This window comes from Lepus europaeus, chromosome 23 (genome assembly GCF_033115175.1).
Source record: "Lepus europaeus isolate LE1 chromosome 23, mLepTim1.pri, whole genome shotgun sequence".
Taxonomy (NCBI): Eukaryota; Metazoa; Chordata; class Mammalia; order Lagomorpha; family Leporidae; genus Lepus; species Lepus europaeus.
This window is the reverse complement of record NC_084849.1, coordinates 19,041,074-19,059,214: the sequence shown is the minus strand read 5'-3', so window position 1 is coordinate 19,059,214 and position 18,141 is coordinate 19,041,074. Positions and strand designations below refer to the sequence as shown.

Sequence of the window (18,141 nt, the reverse complement as noted above, 5' to 3'; positions counted from 1 at the left end):
TAAACCTATTCACGCACATCGGCACCACACTAACACAAGTAACTAGAAAGGTTCTCGTTAACGCAGAGGTTATCAACAGCCACTCTGACATGTCCCGAACAGCCCATGTTCTATACAAGTGAAAATAATCTCCAATAACAAATAGAACACAAACTCACAATGCAAAAAAAAAATTGAAAACTCTTATAAGACATCATAGCCCTCCTGGCTGAATATTATTATGTATTCCCAAGACATAATTCCCTTTCATTTCTTCCAAGGAGCAAAGAAATACAAATAGAAGGGAGTATTTAGTTAATATTATTCCATTTCATGTAAATCTTAAATATGCTTTTTTCACTCAAAAAAACTGGAGATTTTGCTGTTTAATTTTCTGACATAATAACTGCACGATTCATGAGGTTTCCCTTCCTAAAGCTTTACAGAAGAAAAAAATCATAAATGAAAGATAATTTGGGCCTATGGTAAGCGCTCATTCTCTTCTGAAATTCAAGTTACCCACCCCTGCCCCCTCCTTAAACCCAGCACATACATGTTCTTCCAAAGCGTCAATCAAATATTCTTAGACTGATTAATGGGAGCATTCATTCAGATAATGGCGAGACTGGGAGCCCTGAATGCTAAGACTCCAACAGACAGAAGCACGAATGGCAATGAATGTGGCCAGAGAAAAATTCATGGAATGTTCCAAGCAACTGGCCCTTCACTGGGAGGCAAACAAAGGAACTCGGGAGGGAAATATGAGAACACAGTGGCAAGAAAATCCTATTGAGAGCCTTCCCAGAGTGGAGTTACTCTCGGTCTTTCAAAACGGTTTTATTATGTGGTGACAGGAAAGTTACAATCTCCTGGCCACACCGCCATGCCAATGTTCTTTCTAGATCATGCTCAATTGTTTCATTTACCGCAGTTCTGTGCACAGATGGTGGCAAAAACACACAATTAAAGATATATTTTAAGTAATTTAAAATGAATTAGAAGCACTACTGAAATAGGCCATGTGACTTTTATTTCCAGAAGCTGTCTCTCACAGCTATTACTAAAATCAGTCTTAGGGAAGTTAGGGTGTCAATGTACAGCTCAAACAAGGCCCGGACAACACAGGGCGAGGAGTGGAGTGTAGTCTAACCATGACTTTAACAAGAAAGGAAACAAGAGAGCAAGACCAGCCGACTGACACACGTGTCCGCTGTGTGATAATTCAGGAGGCTTTGAACTCAGGATTGGAGCACTTTGGATATGTGTGTTCCATTTCAGTAGGAGTTTAGTCGGTTGATTTTTAGAGACACTTTTGTGCAAGGGTACTTCAAAAAGTGCATGGAAATGGATTTAAAAAGCTAAGTTTAGAGGCCAGTGTTGCGGCAGAGTGAGTTAAATCGCCACCTGCAGCGCCAGCATCCCATGTGAGCACCAGTTTGAAAATCACTGCTCCACTTCCAATCCAGCTCCCTGTTAATGCGCCTGGGAAAGCAGCTGAAGATTACGCAAGTGCTTGGGCCCCTGCACCCATGGGAGACCAGGAAGAAGCTCCTGGCTTCGGACTGACCCAGGCCCAGCCATTGAGGCTATCTGGGGAGTGAATCAGCAGGTGGAAGATTGATACATCTCTCTCTCTTCACCCACCCCTCAACCTTTGAGATAAATAAATCCTTTTAAAAAAAAAAAAAGTAAATTTACTTGGTGCAAAAAAAATTAAGTACATGCAGTTTTTTTCATAATACGCATTGTTCATTAGCTTTCTGAAGCCCCTTTGATGCCTGGATTTAAGCACAGTTTGTAACAAAATTATCTCACGATCCATTTTCCACCAACTTTGCGATGTGTCCTCAGGGATCTATGGTGTGATACTCTAAGTATAAGGTGAAGGGGTTCACGAATCAGTTATACTGATGGGAGATGCACACCTACAAAGATAACACTTAACTGTCCAGCTTTAAGTCCCAATTGTCCAGTTCTGCAAATATTTCAGCGACATGTTTTCTTCAAAGTTAACACAAGTGGCATATTTATTGTCACCCTAAGTGTCCACAGGCGTCCTCTCCCACAGGACGATGGGAGGTAACGGGTCAAGATCCGATCACGCCCCCACCCTGCGTTCCGACCTTTCACTGGTGCTGCAGAGGACGCGGGGTGAGTCCCAGCTGCCTTCACGCGTGCTGCAGCCTCCAGGGCTCTGCCCCACACCGCCCCTGCGCCCAGCAGCGGGCTCTCCACCTGCTGGCCGCCACAGCCTGGTTCAGGTAGGCCTAGCTCCACGTGCCCTGTTTACCTGTGTCCCCCTCCGCCTCCCATCATCGAGGTACTCCTTTGTCAACGCCCTCTCTTCTCACCCACCATCCGCAGCCCTTCCATACAAGCTGGGAAATCACTTTACCCAGCAGTCCTTATAGCAGTAAACTCTGAAAGACCCCCACATCCGGGGCAGAGGTTAAGACGCTGCCAGGGACACCCCCATCCCGTACCTGAAGGCCCGAGTTCGAGTTTCGGCTCCAATCCAGATTCCAGCTTCCTGCTAATGCATGCCCTAGAATACATCAGGTGATGCAGGTTTAAGTATCTGGGTCCCTGCCATGCACATGGGAGACCCAGACGTATTTCCCAGCTCCTGGCTTCTACCTGGTCCAACACAGACTGTTGTAGGCATTTGGAGGAGGAAACCAGCAGATAGGAGCTATTTCTCACTCTCAGATAAGAGAAATAAAATATTAAGATGTAACTGAATTTGTGTTTGTCTTACTTTTGAATATGGCGGAAAATCTTAAGCTCCTTTGGTTTTTCCTGTTCAATAGCCTTTGCCCATTTTCATCCTGGGTTCTGGGTCTTTGGCTTAGAAGTTTCTAGGGCTTTTCTGTGTGAGTCAGCATTGTTGCTCAGAGAATCCTGCTGGCTCTCCACGTCTCAGCTACTTGGTCGGGTAGACCCTGGCCCCACTGGGGCACGCCTATGTGCATTTCTGGCTCCTTGTCACGTTCCTGGTTCCTGGCGTTGATGGGAATCCACCTAGCGTTTCTCCAACACAACACTGGCCTTTGGAGTGGACATCTTGCATCCTGTGAACCAAAGAGGCCCCTCTTTCCTCGCGTAATGAGTGGCTGCTGTTAACCCACCTGCCTCCCGCAACAGGCCATGGGCTACAAGCAGGAAGTGGTGGGCTCCTGTTTCTCTTTCTAGTCCCTAGCACAAGGGTTAGGACTTAATCAGCTCAGTTGACATCTGCGAAATGGCAGAGAAAATCAGTGTGGCTGTGGGACAGTCACAGATCATTTCTGGAAGGAGTGAAATGCCCACCAGACATGGAGAAGCCAATGTGCTGTGGGGGACTCAGGAGGGAGAAGGTATGAGTGAGTGCTCACGGGCAGGAATCTTGCACTGAGACTGCGCGAGACTGCAGTCTGGGGGAGGGGTGCAAGGTGCGTGGGTGCTCTGCATGCTGGGAGTGTGGACCTCAGCCAGCAGGCAACCCCGACACTGGTTGTTCATCGGTTACACTGCACTCAGCGTTTGCTGAAAGTGTCCAAATGCCAGCAAGCCTGCTGGCGAACGGATCGTAATGTAAGTGGGCAACTGTTCTGTAGAGAGTAAAACCTCGGCTTGAGAACCCAGCTCTGCGGATTCGGGAAGAGGGGCGCCTTCTCCTGAATTGGTTCTATGAATTCGTGCCCGAGGTTCTCTGTGACAGGACTCTCACCCGCCACACCTGTCCCCAGATGGCCCACCCACCCCCCAACTCAACCTAAAATAGGTACTTAGTGTTGACACCTGTACAGCAATAGTACCTGCTTACCCCAATCCCTGAATATTCCTATTGGAACATGAAGACGTTATGAAAAGTCTCCGAGACCTGCGAGACTGAAGCCTTCCTAGTGTGACACCAGCAGGTGCACTGAGGCACAAAGGCCAATCCCAACTGGAGGCTGATCTCCACGCCCACAGCTGGTGCTGTGCTACCTCAAACAGTCACGGCCGGGCCTGCTTTTCACCGTCAGTGAGAAGTCTAATGGAGAGCAAACGATGACCTAGTGGTGCAAGGGCAGAGTTTCTGTGATGGTTTATTCCCCCAAGTTCATTTTAACTTACAACCAGCTGAATACAACCACCTGTCAATTAAACACCACGGGTATTTTTCAAAGTCACAGAGTAATCTGTGGACACCTTTAGCAGGAGTTTGCTCAGGGAGTTACACCCATGTCTTACACCACCGTGCAGTGGGCACGTCTCCACGGGAAGTATCATAGGCTTTATCCATGAATACTTGCTCTGGTCTCTGTACAAGGACAGGCCAACTGACAGCTGCTATCCCATGACCGATGCACTCAAAGCAACCCACAGGATCTCTGCATCTCCAGAGATACTCATCCCATCGTCTCCCCCTCCCCCTGCCGCGCACAGTGCACAGACACCCATGGGTTCTACAGCAAGATCAGGGAGGAGACTGCATGGACTATTACCTACGCAGCCGTCCTCACAATGACCACACCACATACAAACAAAAGCAGGGCAATCCCAATCCGAAATGCAACATGCTCCCAAATCCAAAAGCTCTTGAGTGCTGACATGACACTGCAAGTGGAAAATTCCACGCCACAAAACTTTGTTTATGTTATGAAATTACTCTTACATCGTGTAAAGTGAATTTCAAAAGTGACCATCAAAAAAAGATGCGCTTTTCTCTGAAGGGAGGAGAGAACTTCCACTTTGTTTATGGCCTGGTCTAAATACTGACGGAGTTTGTGGATTCAAAAGGCTCCCATAGCCTAGGCAGCTCATGTCAAGAGCCTCGGGTGGTCACTGATGTCATACATAAGAGTGTTAATTACTAAATTAACAACAGGAGTCACTGTGCACTAACTCCCCAGACAGGACCTGTGTCCTTAATAAGTTGTATTATGAGCGTTAACTGTAAAATTGGTTCTGCTTTTTTTGTGTGTGTATGTGCAAATTGTTGAAATCTTTTCTTAGTATAGAGTTGGTCTTCTGTGTACAAAGTTAATTGAAAATGAATCTTAATGGAGACTGGGACTGGGAAGGGGAGAGGGGGGAGGAGGGGGGGGAGTGTGGGTGGGAAGATGGGTGTGGTGGGAAGAACAACTTTATTCCTGAAGTTGTACTTACGAAATTTGTACTTATGAAATTTTTTCTTTGGGAAAAAATAAATTTCAGACTATGTGTGTAAGTGTACATGAAACAGAAATAAATTTCCTGTTTAGTTTTAGGTCTCACCCCCGAGGTACCTCATTACTACATTCAAACATTCCAGAATGCACGAAAATATAGAGCACTTCTGGTCCCAAGCATTTCGAATAAGGGACTCTCGATCTATGTAGTCTTTTCAACAAATGCTACAGTTCAGAGTTCTACACCAATGGCAGCTGGAATCATCATACTGAAAGGGCGGGGGGGGGGGGGCGGTGTCAACTCCTCTGCCTCCCTGCTCACATGAGAACTACCAGGAGCAACAGCGGGAGACACGTTATCTTCTCAACAAAGTTACGCTCTTTCCAGTTAGGGAGAGCACACCACAGAATCCCCCGCCAGCGTCCAGTGAGCACTGAGACAGTGAGCACAGCGGGGTGTGAGGAGAGAGGCGATTTACAGTCAGAACTGGGGGTGGTGGGGGAGGGGGGTAAGCAAACTTTGTCTTTAACCAAAGCATGGGATAAAAGGTGGGGAACCCAGCGCCAGCCATCTGGGGAGTGAACCTGCACATGGAGAGCTCTTTCTCTGTCTCCCCCTGTAACTCTGACTTTCAAATAAATAAGTAAATCTTTAAAAAATAAAAGAAGAAGAAGAAGAAGAAGAAGAAGAAGAAGAAGAAGAAGAAGAAGAAGAAGAAGTGGTGAACCCAGGAGGGTAGGATGTGTGGGGAGGCAGAGTGTGATGGCAGGCGAAGGCGAGAGGAGCATGAGACGCACAGTGGGCGTGGGTTCTGGGACTCGCACGCTGGTGACAAGCGGGCCTCCACCCCACAGCAGGGGCTTCAGGCAGGCTCAGAACACGAGCCCGGAGGGAGGATGCTGTGTTTTCAGATTACGGCACAGGAGTTGGAAAACGGAGAAAGCAAAGTTTGAGCTGGGCAGCTAGTTGGGGAGACCCCAAAAGTAAATGACGGCATAAGCCGAGGGGTGGTGGCGACACGGGAAGTGACACTGCAGCGGGGACCAGACACAGACACACCAACGTGGTGCCAGAGCTTGGGATCCTGGATGCTGTAGGAACAGCCAGGGGGGAGGGGGGAAAGGGAGCCAGGTGTGTGTGTGTGTGTGTGTGTGAGCGCCCATCTGTACGTGTGCATGGGCGTAAGTGCACGCGTGTGCTTTCATGCTGGTCTCTCAGCTTGGGTTCCTGCCAAGAGGAGAGATAATTAGTGAGGCTTTGGATTTGTTCTAATGGGGGCGAGGGCATGTGGCATTAGAAATGATCACTAGTAAGACTTAGTGACTGAACAGCTAGAAATGAAACAGGCAGAGCTCTGGCAGTGCGGAGGGGCAGAGGTTACTCAAGGGAGGGCACAAATGAGGATGCAGGAGATGGACAGCAGCAAGTCAAGTCCAAGGCCAAATCCCTGTCCAGCGGCCTGCCGGCTGGGGTCAGAGGACACCCACTCCATCACGGCCGCTGGGCCGCTCTGTCTCAACGTTTTGCCTTTCAGTAAGTAAGCTGGTTTCTCTTATAAATAATCTAAGGGAGAGTACTTTATAGGAATTATTCATTCCCCTCAATCATAATCGTGTCCTTTTATCCAGAGTTTTGCTTTCTGTGGTTTGCTGTTACTTGTGGTCAACCACAGTCCAACATTACAGCACAGCGGCTGCTTAGCGAGACACAGAACACATTCACGTTAACGGTTCTGCCAGCACCCTGTCATCCCGGTCCTACCGCACTGTCAGTCACGGCTGTCCATCTCTCGCCGTGCCCGATTCAAAACGCAAACCTCACCACAGGCGTGTGCAGGAACACACAGAGCACAGCGTGGGATCCCAGCCGCTCACATCCGTCGAGGGTCCTGGGACCTGCCCGTACGGAACACATTCCCACTGCGCGCACCTCACACAGTCCGCTTGTTCCCGGACACAGCTGGTTTCCCATCGGGGCAGTTATGAGAAACAGACTGCTGTGGACATTTGCACGCCGCGCCGTCTCGCGAACACACACGGTCACTTCTCTCTGGGAAACACCCAGTAGCACACCCCTTCCAGCTGCTGTGTTGTGTGAGGAACTGACTCTTGGACGGATGGGGATGTCCTTTTCCTGAGTGACATACTGCTCAGAAAACACTGACACAGGGGCCGGCACTGTGGCTCACTTGGCTAATCCTCCGCCTGCAGCGTCGGCACCCCATATGGGCGCCAGTTCTGTCCCAGTTGCTCCTCTTCCAGTCCAGCTCTCTACAGTGGCCCAGGAGGACAGTGGAGCATGGCCCAGGTGTTTGGGCCCCTGCAGCCACATGGGAGACCAGGAGGAAGCACCTGGTTCCTGGCTTTGGATTGGCGTGGTGCCAGCCGTGGCAGCTATTTGAGGAGTGAACCAACAGAAGGAAGACCTTTCTCTCTCTCTCACTGTCTATAACTCTGTCAAATAAAAAAAAAAAATAAAAAAAAAAACACTGACATAGACATCCTAGCCTTCTCCATATTTGTGGCTATCACCCACTGCTTTCCTAGGCACATCAGCAGGGAGCTGGATCGGAACTGGAGCGGCTGGGACTCGAACTGGCGCCCATGTGGCCTGCCTGCGCCACAAGTGGTGGCTTTACTCGCTGTGCCGCAACGCCAACCCCCAACTGAGTTATTTTTCAAGTGTGTCCGTATTTGAAGTGGGTCTGTAATAGGCAGGAGATGGCTGAGACAGGGAGTTTTAACCAAATTAATGATCTCTGTCATTTACTCAGAATATTCAGACCACTTATATTCAAATAGGTATCAAGATACCTATTTAAATTAATTCCAAATTTAACATGATCCTAATTAAGTTTTTATATTTATTTGAGAGGCACACAGAGTGACAGATCTGGTAGCTGCTGGTTCACTCCCCAAATGCTACACTGGCTCTGACTAGGCAGGTCAAAGCCAGGAGCTGGGAACTCCATCCAGGTTTGTCACACAGTCGGCAGAAACCCAGCACCAGAGGAAGGTGTCACCACTGCCCCCCAGGGTCTGCCATAGCAGGATGCTGGAGTCAGGGGCTGCCATCGGCAACGGACCCCAGGCCCTCTGATCTTTACTTAGCGTCTTGATCACCGGTCCAGACGCCGACCCGACAATGGTTGCTCTTAGGGTTAATCTTTCAGCCACACTCAAGGCAATGAACATTTCCAAGAAAAATCTTTCTTGGGAGAGCAAACGCATCTTCCAAGGTAAAAACGTTTGCTTCTTTAAAAAGGTGTCCTAGTTTCTCTCTTGTGCTCCAAATGTTATAAATAGTCTCTGTGAGGGACTGGCTGACTCTCCCTGCCCAGGCTTGCCTTGGGATTTCTCCCCTGACCCACACCCAGACAATCTCTTCTGTCCATCAGCCAGCAGAGAGCTATCAGGGTGGGAACGAGGTGCTTGGCTCCACGCTGCTGTAAGAGCACGGGCAGGCACACAAGGCGGCGTGAGGCTATTCCTGCAAGCAGCCACGGCGCAAGCCCAGGGACCTTAATGCCAGCAGCAGGAACAACCGCGTCGCCTTCTGTCCTCAACTCAACCTCGCCTCGGCCTTCTGGCGTGGGGGGGAAATCTTAACTGAGAACCAGCTGCCATCTTTGGGTTGTTTTTTTTTTTTTTTCCTTTTGTTTCTACCTCTGTCACATGAGGTCCCCTCCCCTGAGAAATGCTCCCATCCTGACCTCTCGGTGGAACTTTCTCCAGCTGAGAGCAACCAGAAAGAAATCAGAGAAGAAAACCCCTGTGGCCCCATTCAATTCCGCTTGGCTTATCCACGCCTTGGTGGAGACGTGCAGCAAGGGAAAGAGTTAAAGATCCATGTAAGCTTTCAAATGGCAGAGATAAACACTTGACTAAGCACAGCTAATTGGATTTTCAATTGAAAAGGCAAGGCAGCCACAGGCAGCCCTGGTAAGGGAGACCTGGGGAAATGAGGGTCGCAGATCCCTCCGTCTCCACTTGGGTTTCCTAATAAAAATGCTGCCCACAGAACAAAGGCACCAGCGAAGAGAGAAAAGCTCTTAACTTAAAAACCTGCTGGCAAGGCCGTCTTCTTAGCTGGCATCGGATTCAACCAGAGCCTGGGTATCAGTTCCTACCTAGTGCCAGGGTCTGCCCAGGCTGGGCGTTGCCACCGGCCCCTGCAGCACAGCCTCCCAGACTCTGGGGCATCTGAGAGGTTCAGGGGGCAAGGGACAGGAGGAGGATGAAAAAGCTAAGCCAGGTGTATGAGAACATACGGCTGTCTTTTTTTTTTCTTAAGTCATCATTCCAGCCATAATTATCACGTCCAAAAAGAAGAATTCGGAAAAGCTACTGGGGTGACACAATCCTTTCACATCCACCGCTCACTGGACCCAGAGGGACGCCGGTGCGTGAGCCCCCAGGCCCAGAACGGCAGGCTGGCAAATCGCTCAGCTTTCACATCGCTGCTGTTTCACTTTTCCCGAGCTCTTCTGCTCCCGCGGCTGATGGGAGTTGCTGCCATTAGTGTAAGAAAACCGTGCCTTGCTACGCAGTACACACAGCACTGAGCGTTTACGTGCCAGGTAAAATGACACACGAGCAAGTCTGCACAACTCCCAGAGAGGCAGGACCTGGCCAGGAAGCCACGAGCTTTTTCTGCCTACGGCTAGGAAAGGCTCACGTGAAGACCAGCACACGTGGGCCGTCTGTCCTTCCTTCCTTCCCCGGCACCTTTTATTCCTTTTCCATTTTTCCGTTTCGCTGCAATTTCTTGATTGCTTGTTATGTTGGTCTCAGACATCGTTATGATCTCAAAGGGCATTTACCTAGAAACAGTGCGCATGTTTTATTGGGCATCCGGGCCTACCTTTCTCCTAATGGGCATTTTCTATGAACTTCCTAGACAATGAACTTGGCTCCCAGTAAACTTATCTTTTCATTGCAGCGTCCATGAACTTTTTTTTTTTTTTAGTTGTTTTTTTTGGACAGGCAGAGTGGACAGTGAGAGAGAGAGACAGAGAGAAAGGTCTTCCTTTTTGCCGTTGGTTCACCCTCCAATGGCCGCCGCGGTAGGCGCGCTGCGGCCGGCGCACCGCGCTGATCCGATGGCAGGAGCCAGGTGCTTCTCCTGGTCTCCCATGGGGTGCAGGGCCCAAGCACTTTTCCAAGGACCCTCATCCACTTGCCACGGGCTTTGAGAACAAACGGGTATGTGTCACTATGGAAAGAGCACACTGGTAAAACTGAAATTGCTACCTCACAAAGTCCTTTTCTTGAAAAGAAAGTTCTAAATATTCCCTAAAAGAAAAAATCAAAGAGACATAGGTACATCAGAGGTGCTTATTACAAATTTTTCATAAGCATACAAAAACACTGAAAGCAAGCAAAGCAAAAAAGAAAACATTCCAGGATTTTAAGATACCTTTTCCATCCACTCCAATGAACAAGGCTGCCAATCTTTCTTCTAATGTATAACATTAGGGCTTGAAGTGTTTTATGCTTCCATAGGTAAGAGATGGTGAAAATCTGAAAATGTTGACGACAGCACTGAATCCTGGCATTTGAAGACCCCTCAATAAAGCTGGTTGTACAAAAGTTAAATGTTGCAAAGACTTTTTCTACCAAAAATCATCTATCAGACACCAAGTGATTTCAGACAAAGTCGAACCGGTCGTGTGACAAAGTGAAACGCCTTCCATGGCTGTAATGCGCCGTAATAGGACATTAGTTGTGATGACCTTCACACACGGTAAGGCCATTTGCAGAATCCACGTCTTCGGCATCTATTTTGGGGGCCCCCTTATAATTTGAAACATGCCCCTTTAATGGGAGCGGGTGTGTACAGGAGCTAAGTAGATTGTCCACAGACGGACGGAATTAACCACAGGCCATCTCCTCCCCACCCCCGCGCCTTGCATATGAGGAAATTACAATTTCAACAGAGCTTACGGAAGGGAAACAGTAACCAAAGAACGTGAACTGTAACCGATTCCCTGGTTCTACTGTCTCCTCAAAAACCAGCTGCCCTTTAAAACCGTGCACGCTGGGGACACCGGGTCAACGCTTCAATGTGCCATTTTACCGGACAGCAAATCTGGAATCTACCTAACGATCTCTGTGGAGACAGCATTTCTAGATAAGCAGGCAGAGGAGGAGGGAAGGAGCTGGCAGAACCTCTCCGTCCAGAACACGGGCAATTAGGAACAGGAATTAAGCTTTACCTTGCTCTGCCACTTTTGTACCGCTGCACAACAAACCCCTGTGTGCACAGTACCTGCACAGCACCTGCTCATTAGCTCACAGCTCTGCAGGTGCGAGGCTCAGGTGACCTGAGCCGAGTTCTCTGCCTGGGCCTCACTCAAGGAAGCCACCAGTCCCCCTTATCTGGAGGGCCGGCTGGGGGAGCAGGGAGGCTAAGTGCCTCCAAATTCCGACTAAGATGGCAGAATTCAGTCATGTGTGGCTGTAGAACCAAGGTGCCTGTCAGCCAGAGACATTCCTTAGCTCCTGGGGAACACTCGGAGTCTGTCTCGCGCAGCCCTGTCCACCTGCAATGCCAGCAACATGGCACGGAGTCGGTGGGGCAGGTGCCCCGTGGAGCTGGGAACACGAGTCCCTCCCAAGGGTGCACCTGCAGGATGCTGACTTGGGAGTGGGACTGCCACCAGATGGAGGAGACCCACCGCTCTGTTCTTTTCAGTATTTTCTGATTAACGCTGTGGTGCATATTTTATTTTTTTAATGTGCTTATTTTCATTTTACTTAAAGGGCAGAGAGACAGAGACAGACAAAGGACTATCTTCCATCCACTGGTTCACTTTCCAAGCACCCACAACAGCCATAGCTGGGTCAGGCTGGGCACTCAATCCGGGTCTCTCTTGTGGGCGGCGGGGACCCAAGTACGTGAGCCATCGCTCGCCACCTCCCAGGGTGTGCATTAGCAGGACGCTGAGATCACAAGCAGAGCTGGGAACCCGAGATGGGACTCGGGCATCCCAAGCCTGAGCCAAGCACCTGCCCGTGAACTCATGACTTGAAAGGGTTTGTGTGAGTTGATTCAGCCCAGACAACAACCTTCATCACATCAACAAAAGCCTCTCTAACCACCTTACTGCCGGGACTAGCACCAGGATGTGAAGGTCGTACGGTTCGTCTTAGAACTCTGCCGACTCCACTTGCCTTTGCTACACGAAAGATGCATATCATCTCTCCTACATCATATATGCTGTGTATACATATTAGGCATTTTTTAATTTGAGAGTCAGAAAAAAAAGAAACAGTTCCCTTCTGCTTGTTCACTCCCCTAGTGCCTGCAATAGGTGAGGCTTGGCTAGAGCTGGAGCCCAAACCCAGGAACTTAATCCAGGTCTCCCACATGGGCGGCAGGAATCTAATTCCTTGAGCCATCTCCTGCTGCATCCCAGCGTCTGCATGGGTAGGAGCCTGGAATCAAGAGCCAGAGTCAGACTCTGATGTGGGACACAAGTATCTTAACCAGCAGGCGAAATACCCACTCCTAAACTCGATTTAAATACCAGCCCTAACTGGTGAGCAAGATTAGAGAATGCAGAAGGAATAACACACTTAGAGAACGCTTACAACTCCCTAATAACTGATTCAGTCAAAGATCATTCATGACAGAAATGAAGATGAGCTAACAGCTGGGTGAGGGACCGGATGGCTGACGCACCTGGGCACCCCTGACAGAGGTGACGCAGGGACACTGTGCCACGTCTCCTGCTGAGAGGCCCACGGCATAGGCCACGGACTATGAAGCACTCTCACCAAAAGAGCCGAGGCTCAAGCTAATCACGCTGTTAAGAGTGGTCACCTTATCAGAACTATGAGCAGAAGTGCAATTTAAAGACCACCAAGCAGTCGCAGATGGAAAAGTCCAGAATGTGGGACACTCTACGACATGATGTACCCCATTTCCTCCAGTGCATGAAGGGGGTGGCCTGTTCTGGATTAACCAGTTCTAACAGTGAACCAACATTCGCACCCCGATTCCAAACGCAGAGTAGAAGACTGGTTCTGAATCTGAAATACTTGAATAGAGACTGGGTATTAGCGTATACCGAGAATCAATACAAACCTCATTGGCTGGGATAAAGGCGCTGGCGTTCTAGAAGGAGTTATAGAAGCACTCATGTTTTTTAAGAGATGCACATAGGGGCAGAGCTAAGTGTGATTTGCCGATTAGCTTTAAAGCATTTCAGCAACCACAGAGGAGATAGGAGAGAAAATGCTGGAAAACAGTGAATTTAGGCGGTGAGAAATGTGTATGCTCACTGTGTTCGCCTACTTTTGTGTATGGTGAGAACTATTTCAGAAAATCAATTCCATTTAAGAGCTTCCATTCACTGAGCATCTGCTGAGAGCCAATCCCTGTGCAGAAGGCTCCAAGCCCACCCCCTGCCAATCCACATGACAGCCAGGAGCAAGGACTATGATTGGCCTCACTTCCACAGATTTAAAAAAAAAAGAACGAAACAAAAACTAATGCAATAACAACCACTTCAGGCGGAACCCACAGGGCTGCTCATCTCTCACCATCTCAGTAAAGCCTCAGAGGCCAGCAAACGAGAGGCCTGCACAGCCGACAACCCCCAAGCCCCGCTATGGTCAGCTGCATGGAACCAGGAGAGAACAGGAGTTGACAGGCAGGGGCTGGGGGTGGGAGAGAAACAACAGAGTTCCAGGAAGGAGGAGGGGAGAGAAGAGGATGGGGGAAGGGCCAGTCCCACGAGGAGCAGGTGGAGCAGAGGGAGGTCAGCTGGGAAGGACAGTGCTGGACCAGGAAGGCAGAAGAGGACCTGCAGAGTCTGACTAAAGGCACGCCTCCCCTCCCCTCTGCCATGGCCCACCCTCCCCCACCCCCGGCCCCTACCGCTACACAGAAAGTGAAAATGCTACAGGGCAAAAAGAGGTGCCAGCCGGACAAGCCCTGGACGCCACGGAGAGGCAGAGCTGCGTCCAGCCCACTGACCCCGCACCGTCTCCCCCAGTCGATTGCTTAGTCTTGCCTTTGACCATGACCTTCCAAGTTTCTGCCCCCAGTTTGCCAACCAGAGGGAAGGCGAGAAGGAACTGCTTTCCTTATGTGTAAGCAACTTTCAATTCTCTTAAGAGCGTGAGACACAGCTCGCGACCCATTCGCACGCAGCGAGCGGGCGCTCGGGCAGAGACTGCACAGCTGAAGCAAGCTGACCTGGCCAGAGCAACGGCAGGGGCTCGGGCAAAGGCCCTGGGGCCAGGGTCACGTTGGTTTAAGGCAAACAGTGGAGGAGACAAGTTTGGGGGCCCTGTGTGTCCGGGGGAGGAATGGGGGTGGCGATGGTGGACAGGAAAGGGTTACAGAAGGGAGCAGGGGGCAGAAGCACAAAGGAGATGTCTTCAGTCTTCCTCCTGTCTCAGAACCCTGGAAGGAGGGGCAGGGCAGGCAGGCTTCTAACCTCTACCATTGTGTCTTAACAGTAGGAAGCCACCTGCTTAGATCCCAGGAAGTCTTTCCTTTCCTAGTGGCACCATCCACCACAGCCTGGGAGTGCAAACAACCCAAATGAGCCCAGCGGCAGCTCGGCCAACACACCATGTGGTCTGCCTGCCGCTGGACTATCGCTCAGCTGCAAAACGGCATGAGGCTGGGAAAACACCACGGCTGAGAGATGCCGAATGCAAAGGACCGTGTCTGGTTCCACGTATGCAGGGTGGCCCACAGAGGCAGAAAGCAGGTTCCTGGCCGCCACGAACCGAGGAGAAGGGAGAAAGGGGAGGGGCAGAGTTTCTTTCCAGGGGGACGAGAATGCTCTCAAATGACACCGTACAGCTGCAAAACTGTGAATACAGCAAAAGCCCCAGAACGACATCTTTCAGTGGGTTGATTCTACGCCATGGGAAGCAGATCATGATAAAGTCAAAGAATAAATTTAAAACTTCTTAACTAGCAACTAATTCCCACGACACAAGAGTTCCTCTCTCTCATTACCATGACAGCTTTATGTTCTGGCTTTTAGCACAAAAGCAGAAGCGAAGGAGAGCACTGGTGTAGATAAGAACAAAAGCCAAACCCTCTTAGCTCATCTGCTCCCCAGCCAAATCCTGTGGCTCGGCACGACACGGCCCTGCATGGGGCGGGACCACTGGCTGCTCGCCCACATTCTCCTAGAAGCACACACAGGCCACCTCAGCTGCCCCGCCAAAGCACCTCAGCTGCCCTTGTTTAAAATTTATTTTAAAGGCTAAAGGGAAGAGAAAGAGAAAGAGAGAGCGGGCGAGTGAGAATATGAATATAAATGAATCTTCCATCCACTGGTTCACTCCCCAAATGCCTGCAATACCTGGCTGAACCAGATGAAGCCAGGAGTCCAGAACTCAATCCAGGTCTCCCACTTGGGTGGCAAGGAACCACGTACTCGAGCCGTCACCTGCTGCCTTCCCAGAGTGAGCCACAGCAGGGAACTGGAATCAGGAGCAGAGCCAGGACTCGAACTCGGTACTCTGACAGGGAATGTGGGCGTCCCACGTGACGTCTTAACCGTGGCACCAAATGGCCCACTCCTACGTCATCCACCTTGCCAGCCCCTGTGCTTCTCGGCTCATCATGGAGGCCTCGTCCACTGAAGACTGCCCTCAGGCCTGGCTGATTTCAGAGCACAACATGCATCAAAGACTGTCCCACCAGTTTCCCCTTGACGTGACCGTCTATCAAGAGGGCCCACAATTCTTTAAAACTCCATCCAGTTCTTACCCAGCAACCTTCAATGGCACATTTCACACTCACTGTTTCCTTATCAATCGTCTTTACAGAATTATCAGATTAAAGAAGGGGAACTGGGAATGAGAACAAGTCACTTCCCCTCCCTGTGTCTACAGCTGCTCGTCTTATAGCAAACGGGCAGCCCGGGAAGGGCATCAGGCCTAGAGTGCAACACACTGGTTAAGACACCTGCGCCCTACAGCCAGTGCCTGCGTTCAAGTTCTGGCTCCTGATCTCAGCTTCCTGCTAATACAGACCCCAGGATACAGCAGATGATGGTTCAAGTGGTTGGGTCCCTGCCACCCATCTGGGGGCTCCTGGCTTCAGCCTGGCCCAGTCTCAGCTGCTGCAACCACTGGAGGAATGAACTAGCAATGGAAGTTCTCTGCCTCTCTCTAACTGTGCCTTTCAAATAAGTAAATCTTTAAAAAGAAAAAACCCAGATCCAAACTGGTAAGTTTCCTAATAGCCTATTCACAAGATGCACTACCAGCAGTACGCGCAAGCATTAAGTATCTATTAAGTACCTGAGATTTGCTATAAAGCCCCAGGGGCTGTGCTGATACTCGCTGTGTTATCACCGGACATCACTACTGAAATGACAGGGCGCCAGGTGAATGGGCAATGGGCGGGACTTACCGATTTTCTGATTGAAAATCTTGTCAAAGGTTATTTCATTTCTTTCCTGAAGGTACTTCTGCATCACACTCCGGATACTGAAAGAAATGAGTGACACATTTTTATCAACATAGGCAGCACCATGAGTAGCCATCCCTAAATGAAGAGAGACCCTCTCTCCACCTGGAAACTTGCTACCTCCTCTCCTGGGAGTCACCCCCCACACACACACACCTTACAGGTAGAGACTCAGCTACAGACAAGGACCTAAGGACTTTGAAACTCTACCCTCAACATCACCACTCTCCAACACACACACACACACATACCCCATAGACAACCCTACACATGTACACACACACTCCCCCCAAACTCTGCCAATCAATGAATGAGCTTCTTCCTCAAACAGAAGCAAAAATTCTCTAGAAATAAGATTATTCCAAAAACTCACATTTCTATATACCAACAATGAATCATGAGAAAACATAATTAGAAGAAAGATTTTGCTTGTAAGAAAATAAGAAACATCAAACACCCTGAAGTCAATCTTGCAAAATATGTGCAAGAACTACAGGGAAAATTACAAAATCATACTGAGATATTAAAGAAGCCTTTAACAAACGGAAAGATACACTAAAGCAATGAACACAAAGATTTAATATTGTACAAACGCAAAGCCTACCTAAATGTATCTATAAAACCCAACATCACCCCCATCAACATTGCTACAAGGTTTTCCACACAACATAGAAACAGATAAGCTCTTCATAAAATGTATATGAAACAACACAGGATCAAAAGTTGTCAAAACACTTCTGAAGATAGATACATACCGGGCTCATTACGAAGCTCAAGTAATTAAGATAGGACAAACAAACTGATCAATGAAATTGGACAGGGATCCTATCAACTGAGCCACACAGATGTGGAACCTTGATCTGTGACAGAAGTGGCAAGACAGGAACGTGGGGGAAGGATGGGTTCTTCAGCAAGTGAGCCCAACAGGGATCATCCCCGTGAGGAGGCGGAACACGCAGTCTCTCAATCCCTGACAGTGAGAGCGAGCAGCGATTTACCGCCATTACTTTATTCTTTAATAATAAAAAAAAAAGGAATTGAAGTATCACTCCTCTGTCACCAAACGCATTTCAAGCTTCCTGTCAGATGAGGCTTTGACAAATGCAGACCCCTAGGAGCTACTCTGCTCATCACAGGGAGAACACCTCCACACCCCAAATGGCGCGCCCTCCCCACCTCCTACCACGCAGGTAGCTGCTGACCAACTGGCCGTGCGTAGTGTGTTTTACATGCTCAATTCATGTTTTACACACTCAATTCACGTTTCACACACTCCAGCTCCAGTGTGTCATCTAAAGAAAGCTATACACGCTGCCTTCTGCCTCTGGCTCCTTCCACCTGACACGAGTGAGCTTCATCCTCACTGCTGTGTAGGTAAGTATTTAGCTCCTTTTTATCGCCAAACAGTACGCCATTGTCTGACACTCCACATTGTTTACCCACCCATCTGCTGCTGACAGACATGTGGGTTCTTTCCAGCCCAGAGCTTTTCTAAATCTGTATATATGACATACATGAAACCCGTATACCTGAACATTTTAAAAAATTTATAAAAATTCTTTCACATTTAAAAAC

General features: G+C 49.3%; 1 protein-coding gene across 3 annotated transcripts in view; it reads right to left on the bottom strand.

Annotated features, from left to right (window-relative positions):
- Positions 1-18,141, bottom strand: part of GRK3 (G protein-coupled receptor kinase 3) — a 135,753-nt gene that overhangs the window by 91,850 nt on the left and 25,762 nt on the right. For 2 of the 3 annotated variants that reach the window (XM_062181953.1, XM_062181954.1), the window contains exon 2: positions 16,510-16,586. The exons of the other annotated variant lie outside the window; for it this stretch is intronic. In XM_062181953.1, coding sequence (XP_062037937.1) covers positions 16,510-16,586 — 77 coding nt within the window. The remainder of the gene's footprint in view (positions 1-16,509; positions 16,587-18,141) is intronic. 3 annotated transcript variants of the gene reach the window in all.